This window comes from Notothenia rossii, assembly GCF_949606895.1.
Source record: "Notothenia rossii genome assembly, chromosome: 9".
NCBI lineage: Eukaryota > Metazoa > Chordata > Actinopteri > Perciformes > Nototheniidae > Notothenia > Notothenia rossii.
The window spans coordinates 80210711-80237453 of NC_136907.1; the positions used below are offsets into that span (position 1 = coordinate 80210711).

Consider the following 26743-nt stretch of genomic DNA (forward strand, 5'->3'; position numbering starts at 1 on the left):
ATGTGGGCGAGGCTCAGAAACAGCTGCGAGTCTCTCTTCAGGTTTTTCTGATTCAACGACAATTTGGGATTTAAAAAGTCTTCAAACCCAGGAAAAATAAGAAGAGGATTAAACGCGTTCTGCCAGGGAGAGGAAAGGGTTTTCTTCTCCACTTCCGGTGCAGGAAAACAGACGGTGAGTCCAGCCCGTTATTTCTTTGTGTGGTTTCTACACTTCTGAGGAGAACATGTAGAAACACATATACATGTGGGGCTTCGGGTCTCAATGCTACATTATTTAATTTGATTTGATTATATTTCAGGTATTTTTCTGAGTTACTCCCTTGTTTAATTTGAGGAATGCATGTTATTCTTTTCTTATTATCTGCTGAAGTCAACATGTAAATATTAAAAGGTTTTATGACAGGTTTAAGTAACTGGACTAATTTGGCTTCATGATACAAAAACAAACATCTTTTGAGTTATTTTTTAAAGTGACTTTCGTAATGAGAAATACAAGTTTCCACTTATTTTTAAGCTGTTTTTTATTCATATAAGAATACATATTTCTAGATATCGTCCGCGTCCCTCAAGTCAATAAAGGTTCATAATCCTCGACTCAAGTGTCCTTCTTCATCTCCTTCTTTAAGTCCTTTATATCCTTCTCTCCCCCCCTAAGTTTGTTTTGAGTCCTTATTATATCCTTCTTAAAGTCCTTCCTTGTATCCTTACTTAGTTCCTTTTTTATGGCCTTGTTAGTGCTATTATTATTTATTTTTTAAAGCTGCAAATATAATCTGATAATTATTTAATATTGACATTACACAACATTCACCATTACAAGAGTGACAAGTATTATTGTGTGTGTGTGTGTGTGTGTGTGTGTGTGTGTGTGTGTGTGTGTGTGTGTGTGTGTGTGTGTGTGTTTCCTGTGACGCGTTTTCCTCCAACATCATCAGCTCCAGGCTGCTGCAAGGCATTCTGGGAAGGGGTTTGGGGTTGGGGTTTGGGGGGGAGGGAGAGTCCAACGAGACACATCTGAGTAGGGGGATTCGATAAATGTAATCCCGTTATAAAGCCCTGAAGGGAACAGGAAAATAATAATATATAAATATACACAAAACTATATATGAATAATTCCTTCTCACGTTTGGAATATTAAGTTCATTTGTGATTTTAAAATCTATAAAAATTAATTAAATGACCCTCACTAAATGGACATTTTTTCCCACTTTTTATAATAATAATCTTGATTTTGTTTCATTTCATTTAATAGTTTTTTTTGGCAGGGACATTAATGAACACTTAAAACAAAAGAATGCGTCAAGCGTAAATATGCCGGATTTTAAAATAAAAACATTTAAGAACATGACATTTATAAACATAGCAAAAACAAATACATGATTTGCAGAAAGAGCAAGAGCAGTATACACAAGCATTTACCACATGGCAGTACAATGGAGCAGCTACCACATATAAAGGGCAAGAGGAGATACCCCTGTGTTAAAGGGCAAGAGGAGATACCCCTGTGTTAAAGGGCAAGAGGAGATACCCCTGAGTTAAAATGCATTTAGCGGTGATTGCACGTCTGTTTGTTTCTCAACCATTCTTTGAGTTGTCCTTTAAAACTATTGAGAGTGGGACAATCCCGTATCTCAGCTGGGAGGCTGTTCCACAAAGAGCTGTCTTTAATGGAGAGGACATTTTGTCCAAAAGTGGTCCGTCTACGGTGGACCTCACAGTCTCTGAAGGTCATGCATGTAGATAATATAACATATGGTAAATGGTAAATGGACTGTACTTATATAGCGCTTTATCCAGTCTTTAAGACCCCTCAAAGCGCTTTACATACTACATGTCATTCACCCATTCACACCCATTCATACAGAGCAGTGTACCTTACTCTAGGACCTAACATTCACACACATTCACACACCGTTGGCCATCGGGAGCAACTCAGGGTTAAGTATCTTGCCCAAGGATACATCGACATGTTGACTGCATGGGCTGGGATCGAACCCACAACCTTCTGGTTGAAAGACGACCACACTCCCTCACAGCCACAGTCGCCCTTTTATATATATATATATATATATATATATATATATATATATATATATATATATATATATATATATATATATATATATATATATATATATATATATATATATATATATATATATATATATATATATATATATATATATATATATATATTCATTTCACCTTGGATAATAATAATAATTGGAAACAAAAGAAATACATAATAATACATAAAAAGTCAAAAGCAACAAGGCATTCACATTTCTGACGGTCATGACTACAGAAAAAGACTCTCCCCTACAGACTGAATCATCCGGAGTTATGATTGTTATTTTTACTCTCCAGTGTCCGGAAACACACAAACTGTCGAGTAAAGAGTTGTTCTGGTGCAACACTCAGTGACCGTTAACGTTCAAACCACGAAGAGCATTCCTCAGTTCAAAAAAAGGACACACACCCGCACGCGCACACACACACACGCACACACACACACGCACACACACACACACACACACACACACACACACACACACACACACACACTGTTGGAGATTTGGAGGATGTTGCAAACCAACCTCGTCTCCGCGTGTCGTTTGACAAGCTAGGTGAATTCGGGAAAAAGGAAGGGATTAAGAAACACCAGAATGCAAGTGAAACAATAATCCGGCTTTAATGATACAAGGTAACAATACAAAACACAAATACAAAGAAATCACGAAGCACTCTGCAGAGTACTCCGGGCTCAGGTTCTACCCCCTTTTCAGACAGGTCTCAGGAACGGCTGGTGAAAAACAAGAGCGCGAACCAAAGGAAAACACAGGCTTTCATACTAAAACACAGGAGGAGGTGTGTACGTGCATTCCCCCAGAGGTCATCTTATTGGCAGAGATCAACACATGGCCTGTCGCACCCAATCAGTGCAACACAGCAGCTTGTAGCCAGCACACACACATCTCCTTTATGGCCCTTGGTCCCTGAGTCCATCTTCCCCCCTTCAGGTTACCACACACAAGTTAAAAGTATGTTTTAAGATATAGTTGTTATAGTTGGCTAAATATACGTAATACATGTTAATTACTTTCATATCAATAACAACGAGGAACACATTACCTATACTCTTAAGCAGTATTAGAGATGCTTTTCAAATAGTCAAACTTCACACAGGCTTACCTATGGAGAACACCCTTATTAGTCCTATAGCCCTTCCATTTGTTTGAGCTATTGTTCACATCTTTACTTCAAATAAAAGGTTTCACATTGTATATTTCCAGCTTCCTTTACACATACTGCTATTATTAATACAAAGCAATCAACCACACACATATATTTAAAACAAGTAGATTTCCCTGATCATTTGACATGCTGCTTCCATTTCCCATAGAGTAATAAAACATGTTTAAGCTAATTTCTCCACGATGTTTGTAGCCCTCCAAAAGTCATGAGTTTTGGTTGATTAACAGAAGTTTAATTGTTCTTGTGGCTTAATGGCTTCCCTGAACTTCCCTTCACCCCAAAGTCAGCTTACTAGGAATGAATACATTTTATTGATAAGCTCAAAAGGACGTTTATCTTGTTTACTGCTGGGTGACCCAAGTCTCCAGGCCTGCAGGATGTGTAGGAGATAAACATTAATTCTACAAGACTTTAACTGCCTTATATCTGAAAATGTATCTGGGACTTCCCCTGTTAATTGCAAGGACTATTGATAATTAACAGAGAGACCCTAGGGGCCTCTTCTTGGTATCTGCTAGGCAGAAGTCACTCAATGCAGAAATCACAAGTTTAACACATAGTCTATATAAGGTGACATTAAAATGAATATACCAGATTGAATTTTCCTGCCATAACACGTTACTTTAATCCTTCAAATAATTCAAATAATCCTTCAATTCCCCCTTTTTGGTCTCGAATTAACGAGACCAACACACATAAGACATTTGAAACAAAACTACTGTCCTTCTTTAATACTGTGTCTGTCCCCCTTCATTAAACCTTTGAGAACAGAAAACAACCTCCAATGACAGTGAAGAAACTATCAGTGAGAGCCTGAGTGCCAGAAAGCAGCATCCTTGCGTGTTGTTGAATCATCAGGCCCCCCCCCCTCAGCAGAATACGCCAACAAGGGCAGCTGATAGGGAGGGGGAGATGTGGCCTTTCCTTCAAAGGTGGAACTGATTAATCTGATCAGAGAGAAGTAGACTCCTCTGCTGCCTCGAGAAGTCCCCCAGCCCGCTGACGCCTCCTTCCAAGTCGTCTACTGTAGGGATGTCCGCGAGGTCCTTCTCCTCCAGTCCGCTGATGCCTGCTTCCAAGTCGTCTGCTGTAGGGATGTCCGCGTTGATGATAGCCAGGTCCGTCCTGATGTCCTCCAAGGTCCTAGCCGGAGTGTTCCTCGCCGCACACTGGCTCCAGTAGTACCAGATGTCCCCCTTTGCTCCTCGGCGGACGGCATGAGATGTCCTCTGGGTCACTCTGTAGAGGCCGGAGAACCTGGGGTTGAGTCACGTAGGCCTGACGACCTTCAGCCAGACGAACTCCGCTGTGTCGGCCTCCTGCTCCTCGGGTCCCCCTTTTGGCGTCAGCAACCTGTGTGGAGAAATCTGATACCCACCCCTCCAGTCTACGCTCAGTGCTTCTGGGCCCTCAGGTGTTTGACCCACCGCTGGTAGGCCGCTTCAGAATTCTAATACTTGGCCTGTGTCAACAAAATAAACCCCAACATCTTCAGGTGAACTAAATATCTCAATAGCTCTGAATTCCTGACAAGCATCTGTGTTATTATAAATGAAATCCTTGAGATCCCATTTAAAATCTAAATATAATATGAACTGCTAATGTTTCTGGTAAAGAAACACACTAATGTTATGGATTAAAAACAACTAAAATCATGATACTGACAAAGTGAATAATTTCCAGGCGAGACTGCTTCTACCTGTCACTGCTTGGATATTATCAAGCTGAAAAATGAATACAGAAATTCAACATACTGTCATCAAATGTCTTTCTATTATGAATTTAAATTAAATGTACATCCCCATAATGATCTAAACAGTCTATGGCTTTTACTTCTTTACCAGGCTAGTTACAAGATGTTGTCTAAATTAAATTCTATCTCATTACATTACTATGTTTTAACTTAGCTGTAATATGTTCTTTCTACATTTCAAACCTCAGTTACTTTAATACCTGTTGAAATATTACAAAATTGTTTTCATTATCACAGTTCACCTTCTCATTCTCATTCTGGAATGACCTCTCTCAGTAGCCCCTTGGCCACTGATTCTGCATCTGTGTTACCTGTTATAACTCAATCAATATTAGAAACATGTCAACATTAATCAAACATTATCTTATCCCCAGATATGGAGCAGGTTAAATCTAAAACTGTCAATCAATGGTCAGATTGAACATCTGAGTTGGGGCGGCAGGTTTCTTCCAGTCCCTAAATGAAAATATCCCGCACTCCCCCTTTTTACACATGTAAACATGTGTAATAAAATCCTGTATGGGAAGAAAACCTTCAGGTAACCAGTGGTTATAAGAAAATACCAAACATCATTCACAAAAGTATATCCATCATCTTTCACAGTAAACACTCCAGGGAAAATAAGTGTTCATTTCCAGCTGGCAGTCCTAAAAGAAACAGAATCTTTAGATTTTAGTTTGAGTTTTACGTTTGCAAACCGCCAACTCCTGTGGGAATTAGAAACGGGTCACATGTGCATTTTTCCAAATGCGTGGAATTGTAGGAAACCTGTGTTTCCCATGGAGCTCCAAAATAATGTATTAGTCCAAAGACATGCTCGGTTAGTTATTGTTTTAGAATCATGCAGTTACACTGATCACATGCAGAAATTCATTCACACCCACACTGTCAGGTTGTAAAGTCAAGTTTGGTCAGCCCCAGAGTCAGTCATTGATAGTGCTTTTCTCAAGTCACACTGTCAGTCAGGGTCAAAGGTCATTTGGTCTCAGTTTCATTGGCCATGTGTCGTGCTCTGCAGAGACTTTGATATTTCAGCATAGGCCAGTATCCTTTGTCTACAAAAATCAGTCATATATGGAGCGCCATCATTTATCAATTCACGATTACCACTTTAAGTCAGATATCTCTAACTTGTCATCGGGACGGCTGCTTCCCACATTTCCTGCAACTTGGTACAAAACTCACTTCATAATAGTACTACTACTACTGCAATTTATTTACACCTAAGTAGTACTAAAATGTCTAAGAAATCTAATTCAGAAACTTGTGTACATAACTATTATCTTAAGTCAAAACATTACTAAGATCTGTGTAGCTCTGCATTTCATAGCTCATTATACTCATTTATCTTCAATTCCGGTCTACTTAAAAACAATGTTAAACTCTTTAGCAGTGTGTGGAACCTTGGGTGTCCGAACATGCAACCATCACCCTTTACTCTATCAAGGATTAAAAACAGTTTCCATCCTAAAGCCCTCCTATGGTAATAACTATGCCACAATGGTGAAATCAATATTGTAACAAATGAAATCACTGCTTTATTCACACATGAATAAAAATCTCTTGAAGAATAATTTATTAATATGATGGAAAGATTGAAGAATATGGTTCTACATTGTGCTACTCCAAAACACCCCCTGCTTAAAGTGTAGTGCATATTTCCCTCATGTCTCCCCCTTTAACCCTCAGTGTGTTTTTAGGATGATTTTCTCATTTTACATTAATAGTTTCCTCTTTACTGCTATTTTGAATTTACCAATCGATTAATTCATGGTTAATACCTCTTTTTATCTTTACTTATTTATCAAGTCAATTCAAGTTCTTTAAATGTGGTGTCTTCTATGCGCGTTTTGTGAATAAGTGTGTTTATGTGTAAACTCACTCATTCCCGTTCTCCTTTTCTCCTCCCCTGGTTGTCTCAAGCCGTGACCCCGACCTCCTCACTTCAAATCGACTATGCCAACTCCTCTGATTCTGTCTTCTCTTCAGTCCATCAGCTCTTGAATCCATCCGCTGTAACTGTTTTAGGCAGCCTTTGGCCCAGTCACATCTGCAGCCCACATCATGCCACTGTTCTTTGCACTGCTTAGCATTTCATCTCCCCTTTACAGCCTCTCTGCTGCTTCATGGAGGGCGGATTCTGCTCTCATGTCCCCCACTCTGCTCCTGTGCCAAATCTCGTGGCTCAGCTTCATGCCCTGTCTGAGGGACTGATGAGAGTATTTCTGTATGTCAGCAAGCGGTTTGGTACTGGATGCCTCAGGCGGAGACGGTTCAGCTCCGGTTCTCTGTCTGTTTGATGGAGAAGGAGGAGCCTCCTTCTGGGTTGGGTCTTTTGTCTGCTTGGAGGGACGGGGTCGTAGCCTTTCTAACTCAGAGGGGGAGTCCAGGTCCCGGGACGCATTATCCATAAGAAATCTAGCACACTGAGATTGAATCAATCCAACCCTTTCCACTCTGTCTCTTTCTAATCATACTATATGTCTTAGTTGCTAAATGCCATCTAAACAACACCATTAATGTCTACTAATGATATTACAAAAACTCCCTCTATAAATTGTTTCATCCATTGCTACATATCTACCCAACCTGAGTCTTTCAGGAAACCATTTTCTTCCATAAATTGAAATACCTGTTTCAAGCATTACATATTTCACACACTACGAAAGAACATCTCCATACTTTCTCCAATATTTTAAATCCCACTGTTACTTAGAACAATAGTAAACCTGCAGAGCACACTGATCAGATCACAGTAATATAATTTGACTCAAGTGTAGGCCCATGTCTACTTTCCATTATACTTATTACTTTTGGTGAATATTTATTTATATTGTCTAAATACCTTGTCTATGATGTGCAAAAAGTTAGAGTATAAAAATGTGTTTTTCTTAATGTATTTACACTCCACGGATTCTTGAGTTTACTCATCTCCTAGTGTTGTCGTTCCTAAAAATGTTAGCAAACACAAAACTCCCACTACAACATTTATAGATAAATTGATCTAGCAAAATGAACTCTTTTCTAATTCAAAATGTGACAAAAGAACAATGATTTGTCTTTCACAAGATGGTGGTCTAACAGAATGACTCTTGACCTCATGGGGTCAAATAGATTTAGCCATGAGGCGGCTGACTTTAAAATGAACTGGGACAAAGAAACCACATGCATGTGGGTACATTATAGTCTAGAAATATAACCCAAAACAACACTACTTAAAAATAATAACAATTCAAATGACTTCTGGTGAAAAGCATGAAGAACAAAACAACTTAATCTACTCTCAATGTTCATGTACACCATCACTGTGTATTTAATCAGTTGTTACCGGTTGTATCCTTAATCAAACTATTTCACCATCTTCACTTATTTTAGGTTACTCATTCAACAATATGACATTCTCCCGAATAGTAGTTAACTTTATATAACTTTTACTCTCTATATTTTAGAAACAACCTTACTTTTCTCTCTCTTTCTGTCTACTCTCCAAAACATCTCATTTCTCCTGACCACAAGTTTCTCATAAATCACCCCTTTGTGTAACCGTGTGAGATGGCTGGAGTAAAACCTCTTGCAGGACCTCTGTCATGCTTAAACATTAACAGATTCCCTCTGACGAACTCACAAAAATCTTCTCTTTACTTTCTACTCTTTTGTTCCTGTATTTAATATAATTTTCCCCTTGGAATATAATTAAGTACAATCCTTTGTTAATGACAAATACCATGAAATTCACAACGCAATGCAACGGTATCAATCAGTTGTCAAAGACTATATTTAAATAGCAGCAAATCATTGTTTCTTATTTATTTCAATATATCTACCACTTCAAATCACACCCTGATCTGTTCATTTTCTATGTATTTCACTCCAACTTCAGATCACTAGAGAAAAAAGCAAGCAGACACACTCCGGGCTGCTGCTGCTGCTCTCGAGAGGAAAAAGGGTGGGGGGAACTTTCACAGACAAATACTGACACCCCCGTCTCTCTCCCCTGCTGTAGCTCTCAGCCTCTCCTTTGGAAAAGGGGGGCTTCTTTCAACAATGAACACTTCTGCTATCCTTTTATTCAATATTTCTGACTTCGTATCTATTCATCTGACTTAGGCTGTTTCTGTTACCATTAAATATTCACAGACTTCATATCTATTGATCTGACTTACTGTCCTTGTTACCAGTAAATATTCACAGACTTCATATCTATTGATCTGACTTACTGTCCTTGTTACCAGTAAATATTCACAACACACCAAAGGATATAGTGAGGCCCGGTCACTTCAGAATGACTTTCTGAAGTTTGCGTTACTCTCCTTTGGATTACTTATAACAAATAACTCATCTCCAGCCCCGTCGAGCTGTGGATTCGTTATTTTGGGTCAGTCTTATATGGAGACTTAATACAACCAACTGACTACTCTTAGACAGTCTAACTGTGGGGACTCAACACCACCACTTCCAAGCCAGGGACTTTAATACCCTTCTGGCCTGTCGGAACTTGATATCCGATTTTAACTGTGGGGACTCTTATACCTCCACTTCCAAGCCAGGGACTTTAATACCCTTCTGGCCTGCCGAAACTCAATATTCGGTTTTAACAACTAAAACACGCATTTGCATTGTTACTATAAAAAAACACTGTAAACTTCGTCTGACAACCCTAAAATTTGGAATATGGTCAAATCACAGGTTTCGAATTAAATCGTGTTTGCTCACCTGGTAGCCTATTGTACAGAGCTCTGTTTGTAGTTGTCAGAAGAGGCCGAGATGTTTAGCCCTGGACTATTCCGTCCGCTTGCCGCTGGTGGTCTCTTCCCCGAAAACACCCCACTCAGAAACGTCGGGTTCACCATTTGTTGGAGATTTGGAGGATGTTGCAAACCAACCTCGTCTCCGCGTGTCGTTTGACAAGCTAGGTGAATTCGGGAAAAAGGAAGGGATTAAGAAACACCAGAATGCAAGTGAAACAATAATCCGGCTTTAATGATACAAGGTAACAATACAAAACACAAATACAAAGAAATCACGAAGCACTCTGCAGAGTACTCCGGGCTCAGGTTCTACCCCCTTTTCAGACAGGTCTCAGGAACGGCTGGTGAAAAACAAGAGCGCGAACCAAAGGAAAACACAGGCTTTCATACTAAAACACAGGAGGAGGTGTGTACGTGCATTCCCCCAGAGGTCATCTTATTGGCAGAGATCAACACATGGCCTGTCGCACCCAATCAGTGCAACACAGCAGCTTGTAGCCAGCACACACACATCTCCTTTATGGCCCTTGGTCCCTGAGTCCATCTTCCCCCCTTCAGGTTACCACACACAAGTTAAAAGTATGTTTTAAGATATAGTTGTTATAGTTGGCTAAATATACGTAATACATGTTAATTACTTTCATATCAATAACAACGAGGAACACATTACCTATACTCTTAAGCAGTATTAGAGATGCTTTTCAAATAGTCAAACTTCACACAGGCTTACCTATGGAGAACACCCTTATTAGTCCTATAGCCCTTCCATTTGTTTGAGCTATTGTTCACATCTTTACTTCAAATAAAAGGTTTCACATTGTATATTTCCAGCTTCCTTTACACATACTGCTATTATTAATACAAAGCAATCAACCACACACATATATTTAAAACAAGTAGATTTCCCTGATCATTTGACATGCTGCTTCCATTTCCCATAGAGTAATAAAACATGTTTAAGCTAATTTCTCCACGATGTTTGTAGCCCTCCAAAAGTCATGAGTTTTGGTTGATTAACAGAAGTTTAATTGTTCTTGTGGCTTAATGGCTTCCCTGAACTTCCCTTCACCCCAAAGTCAGCTTACTAGGAATGAATACATTTTATTGATAAGCTCAAAAGGACGTTTATCTTGTTTACTGCTGGGTGACCCAAGTCTCCAGGCCTGCAGGATGTGTAGGAGATAAACATTAATTCTACAAGACTTTAACTGCCTTATATCTGAAAATGTATCTGGGACTTCCCCTGTTAATTGCAAGGACTATTGATAATTAACAGAGAGACCCTAGGGGCCTCTTCTTGGTATCTGCTAGGCAGAAGTCACTCAATGCAGAAATCACAAGTTTAACACATAGTCTATATAAGGTGACATTAAAATGAATATACCAGATTGAATTTTCCTGCCATAACACGTTACTTTAATCCTTCAAATAATTCAAATAATCCTTCAACACACACACACACACACACACACACACACACACACACACACACACAGTAACAGATGGTCTCTGTTTGCAGTCGCTGACCCACTTCTTTTATCTCTCGTTCAACAGAATGGTGTCAGATTTGTTTTTACTGACTAAAAGAAGGAAGAAGTATTTGAGGAAAACACTTCGCGAACCACTTCAACGCGTATATTTCGGTTTTATTCACGGCATTCATTTTGTTATTCTACAGTATTGTTGTTTTATAGTTATTTGTTAACAACCCAATTTGTGCTCTTTGAAATTGAAAAGGATATCGCATTGTGTTTGTTACTTTCGTTGCAGTATCTCTTAAGTGTAATTTGGCTTGGCTTCCTATTTTTTATGGACATGCTTTTATTTTTGAAGGAGAGGTAGCGCTGTTGACAGGAAGTTGTTGTTGCTATGGAAACAACGTGACGGAGATTAACAGAGAAAAAAGTCATATCTACATATAAAGACGGAGAAAGTAAACGATAACTTTTATGGGTACGTGTTAGCACCCCCCGAAGAGGCACAAGCTCTTACGTTGATATTGGAGATTTCAATACATTCAAAAAAGGAAAATCCGAATAACGAAATTGAAACCCGAATAGTACTGCAACGAACGAGTATTCGGATATTCGGATATCGGGTACAGCCCTACCAGGCATGAGCGTCAGTTCTCAAGTTAGCATGGCTAGGATGTTGCTTTGTATCTTGTGGAACATTACAAGTAAAGTACGTGAGAGTAAGATAGTGTGTGTCCTTATTATCGTTATTGTACACAATACACATTGAACCACTGTCCTTCATCTGTGATCCACATATACAATAAAAACTCCCTCTGAAGGGAACAGAGGGATTTTAGCCTTTGGAGACCATTTACATGCACTAAAACCTATATGACACTCTTAGGAGAGGCAACACCACAGGACTACTTCAACTATGTTTTATAATGGTTTGTGTGATACTGAGATGATGCAGTGTTTGCTGATTGTTGTGCCTAGGACTGCAGGTGGGAATGAGATATTCATCTGGCATCATTCATCTCCTCTCTTTTCTGAGATGAATGTATTTGTATGCGCGGTCCTCTTTGAAACACATACATGACAATAGAAAGCAGAATAGGGCTTCTTTAATTAACTCAACATCTACGAACCTGTTGCAGGATCTGAACATATTGAAGTTGGTAGAGTCTACACTTCTTAATCTTTTAATGTATTTCCCACGTTTGGGTCTGACTAACACCTGGATCCTCATGCAGTCGCACAGATCTGCATGTTAGACTCCTCCGGCAGCTCGGGGGTTAACAGGAAACATGACCTCACCGCTAACCGCTGGTCTGTTTTTCTTCTTCTTCTTCTTCTTCTGCACACTTCTCAGGCTCCTGTTGCCGCTGCAGGATGTGAGAGAAGATCAACAGAAAACACGGAAACACTGAAGGAAAGCAGACGGTGTTTGTGCTGGACGCCTGAAGGTAAAGCCCTCCTGCCGTGTGTGTTTATAAAACCTCACACTTATGATCTCAGAGGCTTGTGTCCGTTACTCCCTCTGTGCTCTGACCGCTGATCGGAGGCTCTGGAGACTTTAAGAAGTTAAAAACAAGGAGGAAGGAAGCACCTTGTATCGTCTAAAAACCTGCTCTAATGTCTTTCTTAAAATCTAATAAACTGAACTTCGTCATCTCACTGAACTTAGTTTTAATATTGTTCTTCCCTTGCTCCTCCTCTTGTTTCCGTACACTCTGTTGACATCACTAAACACCAAAGCTAAGTGCCTGTACTGGGTGGATACACCTGCATGGCAATAAACCTGGTTCTGATAAACCCAACAGAGATAGGCGTGTTTGCATTCACATACACACGTCCATAGTCAACATGGCCGCACAATGTATGCTTTTATTTTGAAGCACTTGGTCTGCAGGGCCTCAAGGAGTCTTAAAGTCTCAAATATCTGCTCTGAAAATATGTCAATTTTCATGAACAACAATTCAAAACCCAAGCTAAACTTCCTTCCACATATTTTAAGGTGATTTAGATTTGTTTTTGTCCCTGTGGAAAGATGTTGTATTTGATAAATGGGATGAATTCAGACGTCGCAGACACTTAACTCATGTTCTTAACTTTTATAAGAACACAGTCCATTTACATGTACCTAAATATAAACACAACTAGTGAGGCACATTGGTGCCTCCAATGACATGTTCTTCTATTATCATGAACACACACACACACTGTTGTTATCTCAGTCAGACACACACACACACACACACACACACACATACATACATACACACACACACACACACACACACACACACACACACACACACACACACACACACACACACACACACACACACACACACACACACACACACACTCACACCGTCCTGCTGACACACTCAGAGCACAAAGTGTGGATTCCTCCGCCACTGAAAATAGTCCCTAACAAACGTTCCTCTTGTTTGTTGTTAAAACGTAGAATGTGAGCTAACTGAGAGTCTTTCTGTGCTTTCAAAGAACAGAGACAGAGTCCAGACGTTAGGGAGTGTTTAGAGACGGACTCCATCTTTGTTTATTTGTTATTTTTTGACTGTAAGAAAGAAATGGATGCTCTTTTCTCTCAGCCGGTGTCGGGTTTATGATTTCTTCGGCTGCTTATTGAAATAACTGAGACTTTGGTATAAAAATAAAACCCTATATTTGTGTTTTTAGAGATGTGTGTTCCCAGTATGAACCACAGACAGAGTCGAGACGATAGGGAGTGTTTAGAGACGGACTAAAACATTATTATTGTTTTTAGTTTAGTTTTTTGACCCGGTTTTGTGTTTCTGGTTTCTTTCACAGATCCACAAAAGACGCTCGGCTGCAGACAAACATGTCTCTGTTCTTCTCTGGAGCTGTGACAAGTATGTCACACACACACACACACACACACACACACACACACACACACACACACACACACACACACACACACACACACATATTGTTTTGCTGTACTTGTGAGGACCACAATTTGGAAAACAACTCGTTCTGTGAGGACCTTTTGGTTATTCCTCACTTAAGATAGGATAATATAGAAACCTTTAGTGATCCCCGTAGATTAAATGAAGGTGCAGCAACACAACAATATGTACACACACACACACACTAACTAACTAACTAACTAACTAACTAACTAACTAACTAACTAACTAACTAACTATCTATTATGTTATCAACTCGGTAAAGAGGCAGAAAAAAAACCTTACCAAAAAGAAAATTGATATATAACTCCAAACATTTGCTGTTGTGAATGTCCCTTAATGCTGTCTAACAAGATTAGCTTACTGTATTACATTATAATTAATGCTCTCAAAATTATCGCGTTAACGGCGGTAATTAATCTTTGAATTAATTGCGTTAAAAACGCATTTAACACATGTGCAGAATGGCCCGCCCCATACATCCCACCAGTGGCAGCGCTGGGGTAGGCTACAGCCATACCAATAAATGGCTTAGCCCCACCTTAGCCCCACCATGAAAAATGATGTTAAAGTAAGCAAAATAAAGTCCGCCAACTCGCGCAGTAAATCACACAGACAGCAGTTAGTCAGATTGATTTCAGTAGCCGCTTGTCTGGAAATACCGAAGACTAGAAACGGTTTTGAAAACTTTTGTCACGTAGTGATCGTCTTCTCAATAGAACATCTTTGATAATGTCTTCTGGCCAATCAGAATCAAGATAACGGCGTGGCGTTGTTGTAGGAAGTCCCGACGGAGAATACTTTTGCTGTAGTACATCTCTATATACATCGATACAATAAGAAATAAGACCCCACGGTCTGATGATTGATGGGTGTGTGGGCTGTCTTTCATTTTGACACACAGAACAATGTTATAATAAACATACATACTGTATGTTAAATGGATATATCCGCCTTCTTTCATTTATCTTTCCATTGCCACAACAATATACATAAAGAAATGGCATATTTTGGACGCAGTTCGAATGGTGATTAATCTGATTAAAATTTGTAATCGTTTGACAGCCCTAGTTATAATATATTATATTACATTATTATTGTATTACACACACACATTGTTTTGCTATACTTGTGAGGAACCTTGCTTTGAAAACAGCTGTGAGGACATTCTGGCGGAGAAATGCTGTGATGGTCCTGAGGGCCGATGGCTCCTGTTGTTCAGCAAAAATCCTCTTCTTAAAAAGACATTGCGTATAAACGCTGTTACACTACCTGTACACATTAACCTGAAGTCGTGCATTTGTGTCGTACTCCCTCCTCTGTTTGTGTCTTTGCTGTCGTTTGGTTTTATGAATTATTTTGAAGACAGCAGAGACCTCTTAGTCACATTCCTGCAGAGGTTTATCACCAGGGAGAATTTACTCAAGAGGTGTCGGCCCTCAGGAACGCAAACTGATAGAAGACAAGACGTCTTTATTTAGAAAGAACACACACACACACACACACACACACACACACACACACACACACACACACACACACACACATTCTCTCTCTCTCTCTCTCTCGCTCTCGCTCTCTCTCTCTCTCTCTCTCTCTCTCTCTCACACACACGTTGCACCAGTGTGTGTGCAGCGGTGTGTAAATCTATCTTTTCTGTTTTCCAGGTTCACCGATTAAACGAAGGCTACGGGGTCGCTCCTGTCAGAGGTAAAAAAAGATCTGCTTCTCTAACATGTAGCGTGTATTCATTTATTTTAAGTATTAAATATATAAATATGTGTTTAAAGGCTATTTAGCTAAAACAACTAATGAAGCACAGCAACTTCTTCCAGGTTCAAGTCAGAAAATAAAGTTTTTCTCTACCCAGCATTGAGACGTTTTGATATGGGAACCGAACCAAAAACATAAAAACACAAAAATAAATCGAGAATGATTTATAATATTTAATATAATTATTATTTAGATTAACACTCGTGACATATTTTGAACTCCAACACAATATCCAGTGTCCGATTATTACCCTGATTATACAGTGTAATGTAGCAGCAAAATAAAACATACATTTTAACTCGTAATAAAACTGCCGCCGAGGAAAAGCCAGAAAGCCCCTTTCACCCAGGGAACTATTATCCAATGTGAGAACGTTGTTTCGTTCAGTTTATCACTCTGGGTTCGAATAATCCAAAGTCTAACATATATACAGAACTATGGTTTCTCCTGTGTTTCCCATGGTAAACAACCATTTGCTCAAAAGGTAGCACTTAAGAGTTTCACTTATGCACCAGCACTTAGTATGGTGTTGCTTGTTGAAGTAAATAAGTCAGCACTGTTCTTGTTGTCCTTAGTTTGAATCTCAAACACTTTTTGTACGTGGCTTTGGATCAAAGTGCAGCTGAATGTATTTTATAGCTGACACTAATGGACTCTCTTTGAACGTGCTCAGCCTGGACGCGTCTGTAGTTTTTGTCTGCATAGGTTATAACGCTCATTCATTCTAATTAAAGCTTCTTATGCTACATGTGCAGGTTAGCATCCGGCAGTTTCTATGTGCTGGGGACCCTACTCTACATTTCTAACATAAAACGTTGGGTTACTCAATATTCACTAAGCTGGAAACGAGATGATTAACGGTCTCTCTTTAATGTCTCCTCAGCCTGGACGTGTCTCTGCTCTCTCCCGACTCCTCGTACGTTTGTTACTCGTCTCTGGACGGCGACCCGAGCTCCTGCCGCCGCTCGCCTCGCCTCCTCACCAACGGGTACTACAGCGTGACGGAGGACAGCTTCTCCTGGGACGAGAAGGGGAACGTCTCTCTGACTCCCTGCAAGACCAGCGTCTCCTACAAGGAGAACCTCGTCAGGTGGGACAGAAACTCAAAGTCAACTTCACTGTCAATCTTTCAGTTTGTGTTTACAGACAGAGAGATCGAAATAACGTTTCCCACAATCCAGAATACAATAACAAAGATATATACAAATATGTATACAAACATGTATATCCTATATGCACACATTAAGACATAAATAAATACACAACAATCAATATATGCAAAATAACAGTCACGGCAATAACTTTGAGAAATGTACATTAGTGCGAGACTGTCCATGCAGAGCAACTCAGAGAAACAGACCTTTACATGCACACAAACCCATTTAACACAATGTGATGATTACATATGCAAATGAGACACGATGTAATGCTTACAGTTGGTTACATTGAGGAGAAATCTGCAGACACAAACAGACAGTGAGGAAAATAACCTCCTGGATGTGGGTTTTAGGTGTTTTCATTCCACTAGTCTGAAGGAAGTGATGTCAGGGAAGCAAAGTGTTGAAACAACATGAAGGGTCTTTCCAAGAATGAGCTCATGCTCAGCAGCCAGACCTTGAAATACTTCAGTTAGGTCATTCTGATGAGCTACACCATCTTTAAAGCAGCTGCTAGTTATGGGTACTTTTTACTGAAGTACATTTCAAAGTTCTTTACTTTTACTTGAGTAAAGAAGTTTAGTCAGTACTTCTACTTTTACCAGAGTATTTTTAAACACAAGTATCTGTACTTCTACTTGAGGAAAGGATGTGTGTACTTCTACTGGAGTAAAGGATGTGTGTACTTCTACTGGAGTAAAGGATGTGTGTACTTCTACTTGAGTAAAGGATGTGTGTAATTCTACTTGAGTAAAGGATGTGTGTACTTCTACTTGAGTAAAGGATGTGTGTACTTCTACTTGAGTAAAGGATGTGTGTACTTCTACTGGAGTAAAGGATGTGTGTACTTCTACTGGAGTAAAGGATGTGTGTACTTCTACTTGAGTAAAGGATGTGCGTACTTCTACTTGAGTAAAGGATGTGTGTACTTCTACTTGAGTAAAGGATGTGTGTACTTCTACTGGAGTAAAGGATGTGTGTACTTCTACTTGAGTAAAGGATGTGTGTAATTCTACTTGAGTAAAGGATGTGTGTACTTCTACTTGAGTAAAGGATGTGTGTACTTCTACTTGAGTAAAGGATGTGTGTACTTCTACTGGAGTAAAGGATGTGTGTACTTCTACTGGAGTAAAGGATGTGTGTACTTCTACTTGAGTAAAGGATGTGCGTACTTCTACTTGAGTAAAGGATGTGTGTACTTCTACTTGAGTAAAGGATGTGTGTACTTCTACTTGAGTAAAGGATGTGTGTACTTCTACTTGAATAAAGGATGTGTGTACTTCTACTTGAGTAAAGGATGAGTGTGCTTCTACTGGAGTAAAGGATGTGTGTACTTCTACTGGAGTAAAGGATGTGTGTACTTATACTTGAGTAAAGGATGTGTGTACTTCTACTTGAGTAAAGGATGTGTGTACTTCTACTTGAATAAAGGATGTGTGTACTTCTACTTGAGTAAAGGATGAGTGTGCTTCTACTGGAGTAAAGGATGTGTGTACTTCTACTGGAGTAAAGGATGTGTGTACTTATACTTGAGTAAAGGATGTGTGTACTTCTACTGGAGTAAAGGATGTGTGTACTTTTGCCCTCTCTGCTGATCATTGGTGCTCGAGTTCACTTCTTCTTCTTCTTCTTCTTCTCTCAGGGTTTTCCGGCGGCGGCGGCGTCCTCGAGGCTCTCTGGCTCGCCTGCTGAGCGACGTGACGGAGAGCTATCAGTCATGGCTGGACGAGAAGGTCTTCAGAGGCGTCTTTGGTACCGCACAGAACCAGAACCAGGAACAAGACCTGGACCTGGATATGGACCTGGATCTAGATCTGGATCTGGACCAGGCCCGGAGCAGCCGGGACGAGAAGACGTGGTTGAACAGCACCGAGCTGGAGGACAGCCGCAGCTTCAGCTACGGTAACAGATCCAGGATTCACTGCTGAGATTGAAAGGTTCTCACAAATTAAAGATTAAAGTCTCCACGATGTAACATCCATCTTTTTCTATGCAACACAAACTCTGCTTTGACCAGATATCCATTTTAATTAGCACAAAATGTTCGGTATTATTTTCTGAACTTCATCTATTTTAGTTTGAAATGTATAACTTCCTGTCTGGAGGTCAATGGTTACCAACATTAGCCGACTTTAGCTTAGTGGTGGTGACGTGAAGTCATGTGACCGTGCTGAAGTTCCTTTATAGCCCAACATTAGCCTCCTTTAGCTTAGCGGTGGTGACGTGAAGTCATGTGACCGTGCTGTAGTTCCTTTATAGCCCAACATTAGCCTGCTTTAGCTTAGCAGTGGTGACGTGAAGTCATGTGACCGTGCTGTAGTTCCTTTATAGCCCAACATTAGCCTGCTTTAGCTTAGCAGTGGTGACGTGAAGTCATGTGACCGTGCTGTAGTTCCTTTATAGCCCAACATTAGCCTCCTTTAGCTTAGCGGTGGTGACGTGAAGTCATGTGACCGTGCTGAAGTTCCTTTATAGCCCAACATTAGCCTCCTTTAGCTTAGCGTTGGTGACGTGAAGTCATGTGACCGTGTTGTAGTTCCTTTATAGCCCAACATTAGCCTCCTTTAGCTTAGCGGTGGTGACGTGAAGTCATGTGACCGTGCTGTAGTTCCTTTATAGCCCAACATTAGCCTCCTTTAGCTTAGCGGCGGTGACGTGAAGTCATGTGACCGTGCTGTAGTTCCTTTATAGCCAAACATTAGCCACCTTTAGCTTAGCGGTGGTGACGTGAAGTCATGTGACCGTGCTGTAGTTCCTTTATAGCCCAACATTAGCCTCCTTTAGCTTAGCGGCGGTGACGTGAAGTCATGTGACCGTGCTGTAGTTCCTTTATAGCCCAACATTAGCCTCCTTTAGCTTAGCGGCGGTGACGTGAAGTCATGTGACCGTGCTGTAGTTCCTTTATAGCCAAACATTAGCCACCTTTAGCTTAGCGGTGGTGACGTGAAGTCATGTGACCGTGCTGTAGTTCCTTTATAGCCCAACATTAGCCTCCTTTAGCTTAGCGGCGGTGACGTGAAGTCATGTGACCGTGCTGTAGTTCCTTTATAGCCAAACATTAGCCACCTTTAGCTTATCAGTGGTGACGGGCACCACTATAGCCTATACTGGATACTTTAACCTCCTAATTTGTCTTTCTTACAGTTTGCTACACTGACCTGCACTTAAAATATATTTATACTTTTTTCTCTGTCTTTCAGACCACACTGAGATCCCGCCCCCTCCTTACAAAGTGGCCCCGCCCCCTAAGATTCTCATCCAAGAGGAGATTTGCTCTGAGATCTGTCAATCAAAGTTTACCCAATCACTGGGCGGCCTCTCTGAAGTCCCGCCTCCTTCACCCTTCTGCACTAATAGCTGCTGTCCGGCCTCACCTGAGCCCACAGGTAACTGAAACACTTCTAAATAACCAGAGTGCCAATACCCAAAAGTATTTGTTGCTATTTTTTTATTTTCTTGGCTTTTTAAATGTGGTTAAATGTCATTTTGTGTTTCTGTTGCACTTTATCTGAATGTTTTAATGTGTTTTAATAAAATTCCTTGAGTTGTAATGCGTTTTATAAATAAACCTGCCTTGCCTTTCAACCTGTTATATTACTTTAAAACCATTTATTTCGATACGATTAAAAAAATTTTTTTAGGATAGAGAGAGTTTTGTTCTGTTATTTCAAATATTATTAGAAATTACAAAAAATCGAATGTTTAATTTCATCATTAATGTTTTTGTCTGTTTGTGTTTCAGGTTTAACGATGAAGGCCCTCCTCCTTTTCATCTTCACCCTCTTCTTCTTCACCGCTCTATACTCGGGGTAAATCTCTACTTCTCAACATCATTTTTTATATTTTCAAATGCAAATCTGTGCAAATACATACTTATTTATTTAAAGGGGACCTATCATGCAAAATGCACTTGTGTACGTCTTTTCTACATGAATATGTGTCCCCGGTGTTCCAGGGAACTCACCAAGTGTCAGAAAACAGAACCCTCTCTCTTTCCCTCCATACCCAAATCTCTAAAAAAGGGGCTGCAACGGATCTGATACAGACTGATCCAGATTTGAACACTTCTATGACGTCACAGAAGTAGCGCTACGGCTATTGGGCCAACTCCACCAATCAGGAGGAGACAGCCACGGACATTGCCGTTGGAAAGCGCTGGAGACGCTGTAGTACATATGCCAGGCCTGTAGATGGTGCTGTTCTCACAGAATCAGCCCATGATGCAAAGACAGTGTTACATTGAGCAAAATGAGGAATGGCTAAAATGCATGATCTGTTTGGTATTTTGAAAAATAAAAAGTATAAATATGCCTTACATAGGTATGGTCCTACACTATATTATTATAATATAGCATGATAGGTCCCCTTTAAATATATATGCAGAAATCTTGAAAAAGACAGCACTTGTGTGACATTAGTCTTGAAATCCGTTACAATGGGCGGTTTTTTGGTTCAACAATAAAATGTGTTTCATGTTTTTTTTTACTCTTGTCTCCCTGCAGGTGTCTTTTGTGGAGCGCCACCGTCACGTCTACTGTGTTCGTGATGATCACATCATTTATGCGTAAGTTGTTTAACATATTTTGCACGTAAATGAGACTTAATTTAGGGTTGAACAAAACATTCAATCTGACTGGAACGTTTTGATACCTTTAATACTTTATCTACAATTCCCTGGTTATACCTTTGTTTTTAAAGGTCCCCTATGATCCTCTTTCTCATCAATATATCACAGGTCTCAGATATATACAGAGCCTGTCTCTGATTGGCTGAAACACCAAGTGTATAAAGCATAATAGGTGACCTTTAAATAATATGGTACCTGTATCAGAGTATTTTCACGTTACAAACTATGTGTTCAAATATTGTTTTTGTTTCAGTCTTGACAAAATCGGGTCCGCTGGGCGAGTGGAGGAGGGCGAAGACAGAGGTGAGTCTGAAATTAAATATATTTTCTTTAATTATGTCGACTGTCCGCGTGGAAATAACAACGAATTATAATTGAATTCTGTTTTTCAGGACATCACATCAAGAAACGAGTAAAGCAGCGTCCGTTCCTCTGCGATGTGACACTGGTAGAAAGGTGTAGAAACATATTTAACATTTCACCGTCTGCATGTTCGCTTAAAGTGACCGTGAGCTCCGGAAAACATTTCACAGCAAACACGCTGAAGCTCTGACTGATAATGAAAACGTTTTGAATGTAGAAACTTGAAAGAAGTGTCAAGAAAAAGGGCTAAACTTAAAATACATTCAACCTTTGGATCGAATGCAAAACGAGCGGGACATTTGGTACGATTTTTCCTGATGGCTTTTTTAAAGTTTATATTAAACAGGAAATGAGTTTAAAAGACGAATCAGACGACGTGTTTGTTGCTATAAATCTGAAGGAGCTCATTCACAAGGTGACACAAGTTATTGTAGTTTAGCTTTAAAATATATATTCAATATATAAAAACATACCTGATGTATTTTTGAAATACTGTAAGTGTATCTATCATTGATGACAGGTGAACTTGGCTTTTTTGAGCTGTCCAAAGTGAACGAATTCAGGTGAAGCCTCACTTCTTTTCAAAATATTTTTTATTAAAGAAAACTAAAAACGCACATCTGAAAATCTACCTGGAAAAAAAAGTGCTTTTTGATAGTTTTATTCCAAAATCAAGAACAAAATATATTGAAAAAAATAAAATTCTTGTTGGTCCTTTTACATCAAAGCTCAGATTCCATTTTGAATTTCTGATTTCCTAGAAAAATGTCTAACAAAGAAAGTGGTTTGCTGCAATATTTTTAAAAAGTAAAAAAAATGCAGCATGATAAAGATATGTTTAGTTTGTTTACATCTACAGAATCATTCATACTGATTGTTAAAACTAATCTAAAGTAAACTTGATTGAAAACGTCAGAGGATTAAATAAATCCACTTATTTGTGCAGCTTTAACAGTTACGGCACGTCCACACGGTTCCGTCGCGTGCTTCAACGGAGACGCTTCCCATTCACTTTGAATGGGGTGACGTCACGCTTTGCCGAACTGCATTGTGGTTCCGTTGTTTCGCTTTGCCTCCGTTTCTCGCTTCGAAAGTTCAACTTTTGAAGCTTCGACGGAAGCGCCAGCCAATCAAATAATATGCCAGTCCAAGCATTAGCCCATCAAACCGTGTGCTTGTGTGTCCGGGGCGGGAGATTAATGTGATTGGTTGTTGGTCGCGCACCAGACACGCCCACCGGCAAGCTTCAACACGACGGAACCGTGTGGACGTACCGTAAAAGACCTCATGAATTTTTGTATTTTAAATATGAAATAATCAAGTTTTGGTGTGAAACTCTTCTGCTGATAAGTGCCTTTGAATATCAGCCAGCAGTGCAGACAGAAACTATTACAGGGAAGATTTAGAGAGGCCATATTCTGCTCATAGTAGTATTTAGTGCCTCTACTGTGACTCTCTGTTGTCATTGGTCAACCAGCTTAGAGATGTCCCGCCCCTTAACCTATTACGTACAATGTGTTGGAGAGCCAATAGGAGTGCAAGTATTCCATAGTGATGTCACTTTGTTCCGGAAGTAAACAAACAGGTAAAATGGAGGATTTTGTTCGATAGGGAACACAGGGATTTTCACCTTTGCAGACCGTTTACATGCACTAAAACCTACAGGACACACTGAGAGGTGGGAAGGAGCCCCAAAAAGCAGAGTAGGGCCCCTTTAAAGCTACATTGCTGCTAAAAACATTAAACAGTGTTAAAATAAAGATGACTGTTTGATTTATCCTGCACGGTGGGGTCTAGGGACAGTTTTAAGATCTCAAAACAAAAAATATGTTGTAAATTAAAAAATAATAGTTGGGATGAAGATGAAAATACTCAAGTAAAGTACCTCAAATCATACTGAAGTACAGCAGTTGAGTAAATGTACATTCCACCGCTGGCCATGTTGAATACATTTAAAAATAATCACGTGGTCTCGCTCTGGAGGAAAACAAGAATAGGTGTGTTCATCGGGAAAAGAAGTGTGGCTATTAAATGTAAAGGGAAACAAAGTACGGTAGCTTTATAAGGTTTCAACTTTACAAAGCTTATTTTTATTCAATTTTAAATCATGTTTGGACCTCAAAGTATGCCAAGAGTTTGTGTTTTGAAGAATCTAAATGTTTAAATGTCTTTGAATGGAAGAGAAAACATTTGATATTTAGTTTTTTAACAGTCTGATAATCCCGCCAAGTCAAATAGGAGTTACTGGATTGTTAATATCGTTGCATTTTACGTTCTGTTACACAAAGGTATTCATATTTAGGACATTTGATAATGCTGGTGTGACTGGTTGTTTAATGGTCTTTTTATTCAGTGTAAATCTAGAATAATGTGTGTTTTATTAACGCAAAGTGCCAAATGTGTAGAAATACGACGAGTGGGTAAATCAAATGAACAAAAATCAATCTTTATTAGTGATATTTGTGATACTGCTCTGCGTTGTTTGGCATTTTAAAGCTGCAATTATGAATATTTGTTATTGGAATGCACTGTGTAACGACCCCCTGCTGCTTAAAGTATATGTTAAGCTACCTTTTGGGGGGTTCATTGTTGATAATATGAGCTGGAAGTGGTTTTAGGGCGTGGTGGAGCCCAAACACGAGATAAAAATGAGCGAAAATTGGACTTAAATTCATCATATGGACAAAAATCGCTCGAAAATAATGTAATATGCGATGCTCGCTCAGCTTCCCTCTGGTGGTTGGAAGCATTTTGACGCAGCTTTAAATGACCAATGTTAAATGTGTTTTTTATATAATAGACTTTTACGATGTGGTGTCAAATATTGAATTTACTGCAAAAGCCTTTCTGTGACAGAAACTCATTCTGGATGAATCAAACCTTAAGATAAGCTCTGATGTGTGACATCTCTTGCTCATTGTGTTATAAATACATATATCAATGTTTCTTTCCATTGACTGCACTTTTTTCCAAAAGATGGAAATGTTATATTCTGCTTGTGAAGGCACTTATATCTGTTTTATTTCATTGTTTGAATGTTATACAAGTCAGAAAACTGTAAAAACAACTTTAAACGAGGCGCAAGATATTACATTAAAATAAAGGCATTGATGAATTTGCTACCAATATGCCTTCCTTGTGTTTTTACTGCATTAAAATCAGTAAATACTCAAAATGTACTCTTGATTTCTATGAGTAGTAGTGGCCCTTGTCGGCCTGTTGATGGCGCTGCGTTTAAAGGTCTCATTTTCACAGTATTTTGCAAAATGTCGTATTTACCAGTTAAGCTGGAAATGTTCTATTTTATGTGAATTTAAATGATGTTTACCATCCATTTAATCCTGTTACAAATAAATACATACAGCGTAAAGACAGATTTCCATTGTGGTCCTTTTATTTGTTCATAAAGACATATTTAATTTGTCTAAATAATTGTATGTAAAATGTTTGCTGATTCCAAAATAGGACTAACACAGTTAACCTTCACCTGAAGTCAAATTGGTAAACTAACCATTTCAATCATATTTTTCACAGAATGATGGTAAAAATTACCTTTTTAAAGAGTCCTCTCCTGCTGATGTTCAGGTGTATATCAGTATGTCTTTACTTTAAAGAGTCCTCTCCTGCTGATGTTCAGGTGTATATCAGTATGTAGTGTCTCTACTTTAAAGAGTCCTCTCCTGCTGATGTTCAGGTGTATATCAGGATGTAGTGTCTCTACTTTAAAGAGTCCTCTCCTGCTGATGTTCAGGTGTATATCAGAATGTAGTGTCTCTACTTTAAAGAGTTCTCTCCTGCTGATGTTCAGGTGTATATCAGTATGTAGTGTCTCTACTTTAAAGAGTCCTCTCCTGCTGATGTTCAGGTGTATATCAGAATGTAGTGTCTCTACTTTAAAGAGTTCTCTCCTGCTGATGTTCAGGTGTATATCAGTATGTAGTGTCTCTACTTTAAAGAGTCCTCTCCTGCTGGTGTTCAGGTGTATATCAGTATGTAGTGTCTCTACTTTAAAGAGTCCTCTCCTGCTGATGTTCAGGTGTATATCAGTATGTAGTGTCTCTACTTTAAAGAGTCCTCTCCTGCTGATGTTCAGGTGTATATCAGTATGTAGTGTCTCTACTTTAAAGAGTCCTCTCCTGCTGATGTTCAGGTGTATATCAGTATGTAGTGTCTCTACTTTAAAGAGTCCTCTCCTGCTGGTGTTCAGGTGTATATCAGTATGTAGTGTCTCTACTTTAAAGAGTCCTCTCCTGCTGATGTTCAGGTGTATATCAGTATGTAGTGTCTCTACTTTAAAGAGTCCTCTCCTGCTGATGTTCAGGTGTATATCAGTATGTAGTGTCTCTACTTTAAAGAGTCCTCTCCTGCTGATGTTCAGGTGTATATCAGTATGTAGTGTCTCTACTTTAAAGAGTCCTCTCCTGCTGATGTTCAGGTGTGTATATCAGTATGTAGTGTCTCTACTTTAAAGAGTCCTCTCCTGCTGATGTTCAGGTGTATATCAGTATGTAGTGTCTCTACTTTAAAGAGTCCTCTCCTGCTGATGTTCAGGTGTATATCAGTATGTAGTGTCTCTACTTTAAAGAGTCCTCTCCTGCTGATGTTCAGGTGTATATCAGTATGTAGTGTCTCTACTTTAAAGAGTCCT

At 39.4% G+C, this 26743-nt stretch overlaps 1 protein-coding gene across 3 annotated transcripts; it reads left to right on the plus strand.

The window, feature by feature from the left end:
- Nucleotides 1–25471, plus strand: tmem71 (transmembrane protein 71). 3 transcript variants are annotated; one of them, XM_079649012.1, is made up of 11 exons: nucleotides 1–174; nucleotides 12588–12681; nucleotides 14054–14115; nucleotides 15843–15885; nucleotides 16832–17038; nucleotides 18748–19007; nucleotides 20306–20491; nucleotides 20848–20914; nucleotides 21608–21669; nucleotides 21986–22035; nucleotides 22125–25471. In XM_079649012.1, the coding sequence occupies exons 3-11, from the start codon at nucleotides 14085–14087 to the stop codon at nucleotides 22146–22148; spliced, it is 930 nt and encodes a 309-aa protein (XP_079505138.1). In that variant the 5' UTR covers nucleotides 1–174; nucleotides 12588–12681; nucleotides 14054–14084; the 3' UTR covers nucleotides 22149–25471. The 3 variants fall into 3 exon arrangements, with proteins under 3 accessions (XP_079505138.1, XP_079505140.1, XP_079505139.1); XM_079649013.1 differs by lacking the exon at nucleotides 1–174 and adding an exon at nucleotides 11645–11942; XM_079649014.1 differs by lacking the exons at nucleotides 21608–21669; nucleotides 21986–22035; nucleotides 22125–25471 and adding an exon at nucleotides 21128–21600.
- The last annotated feature ends 1272 nt before the right edge of the window (nucleotides 25472–26743 follow it).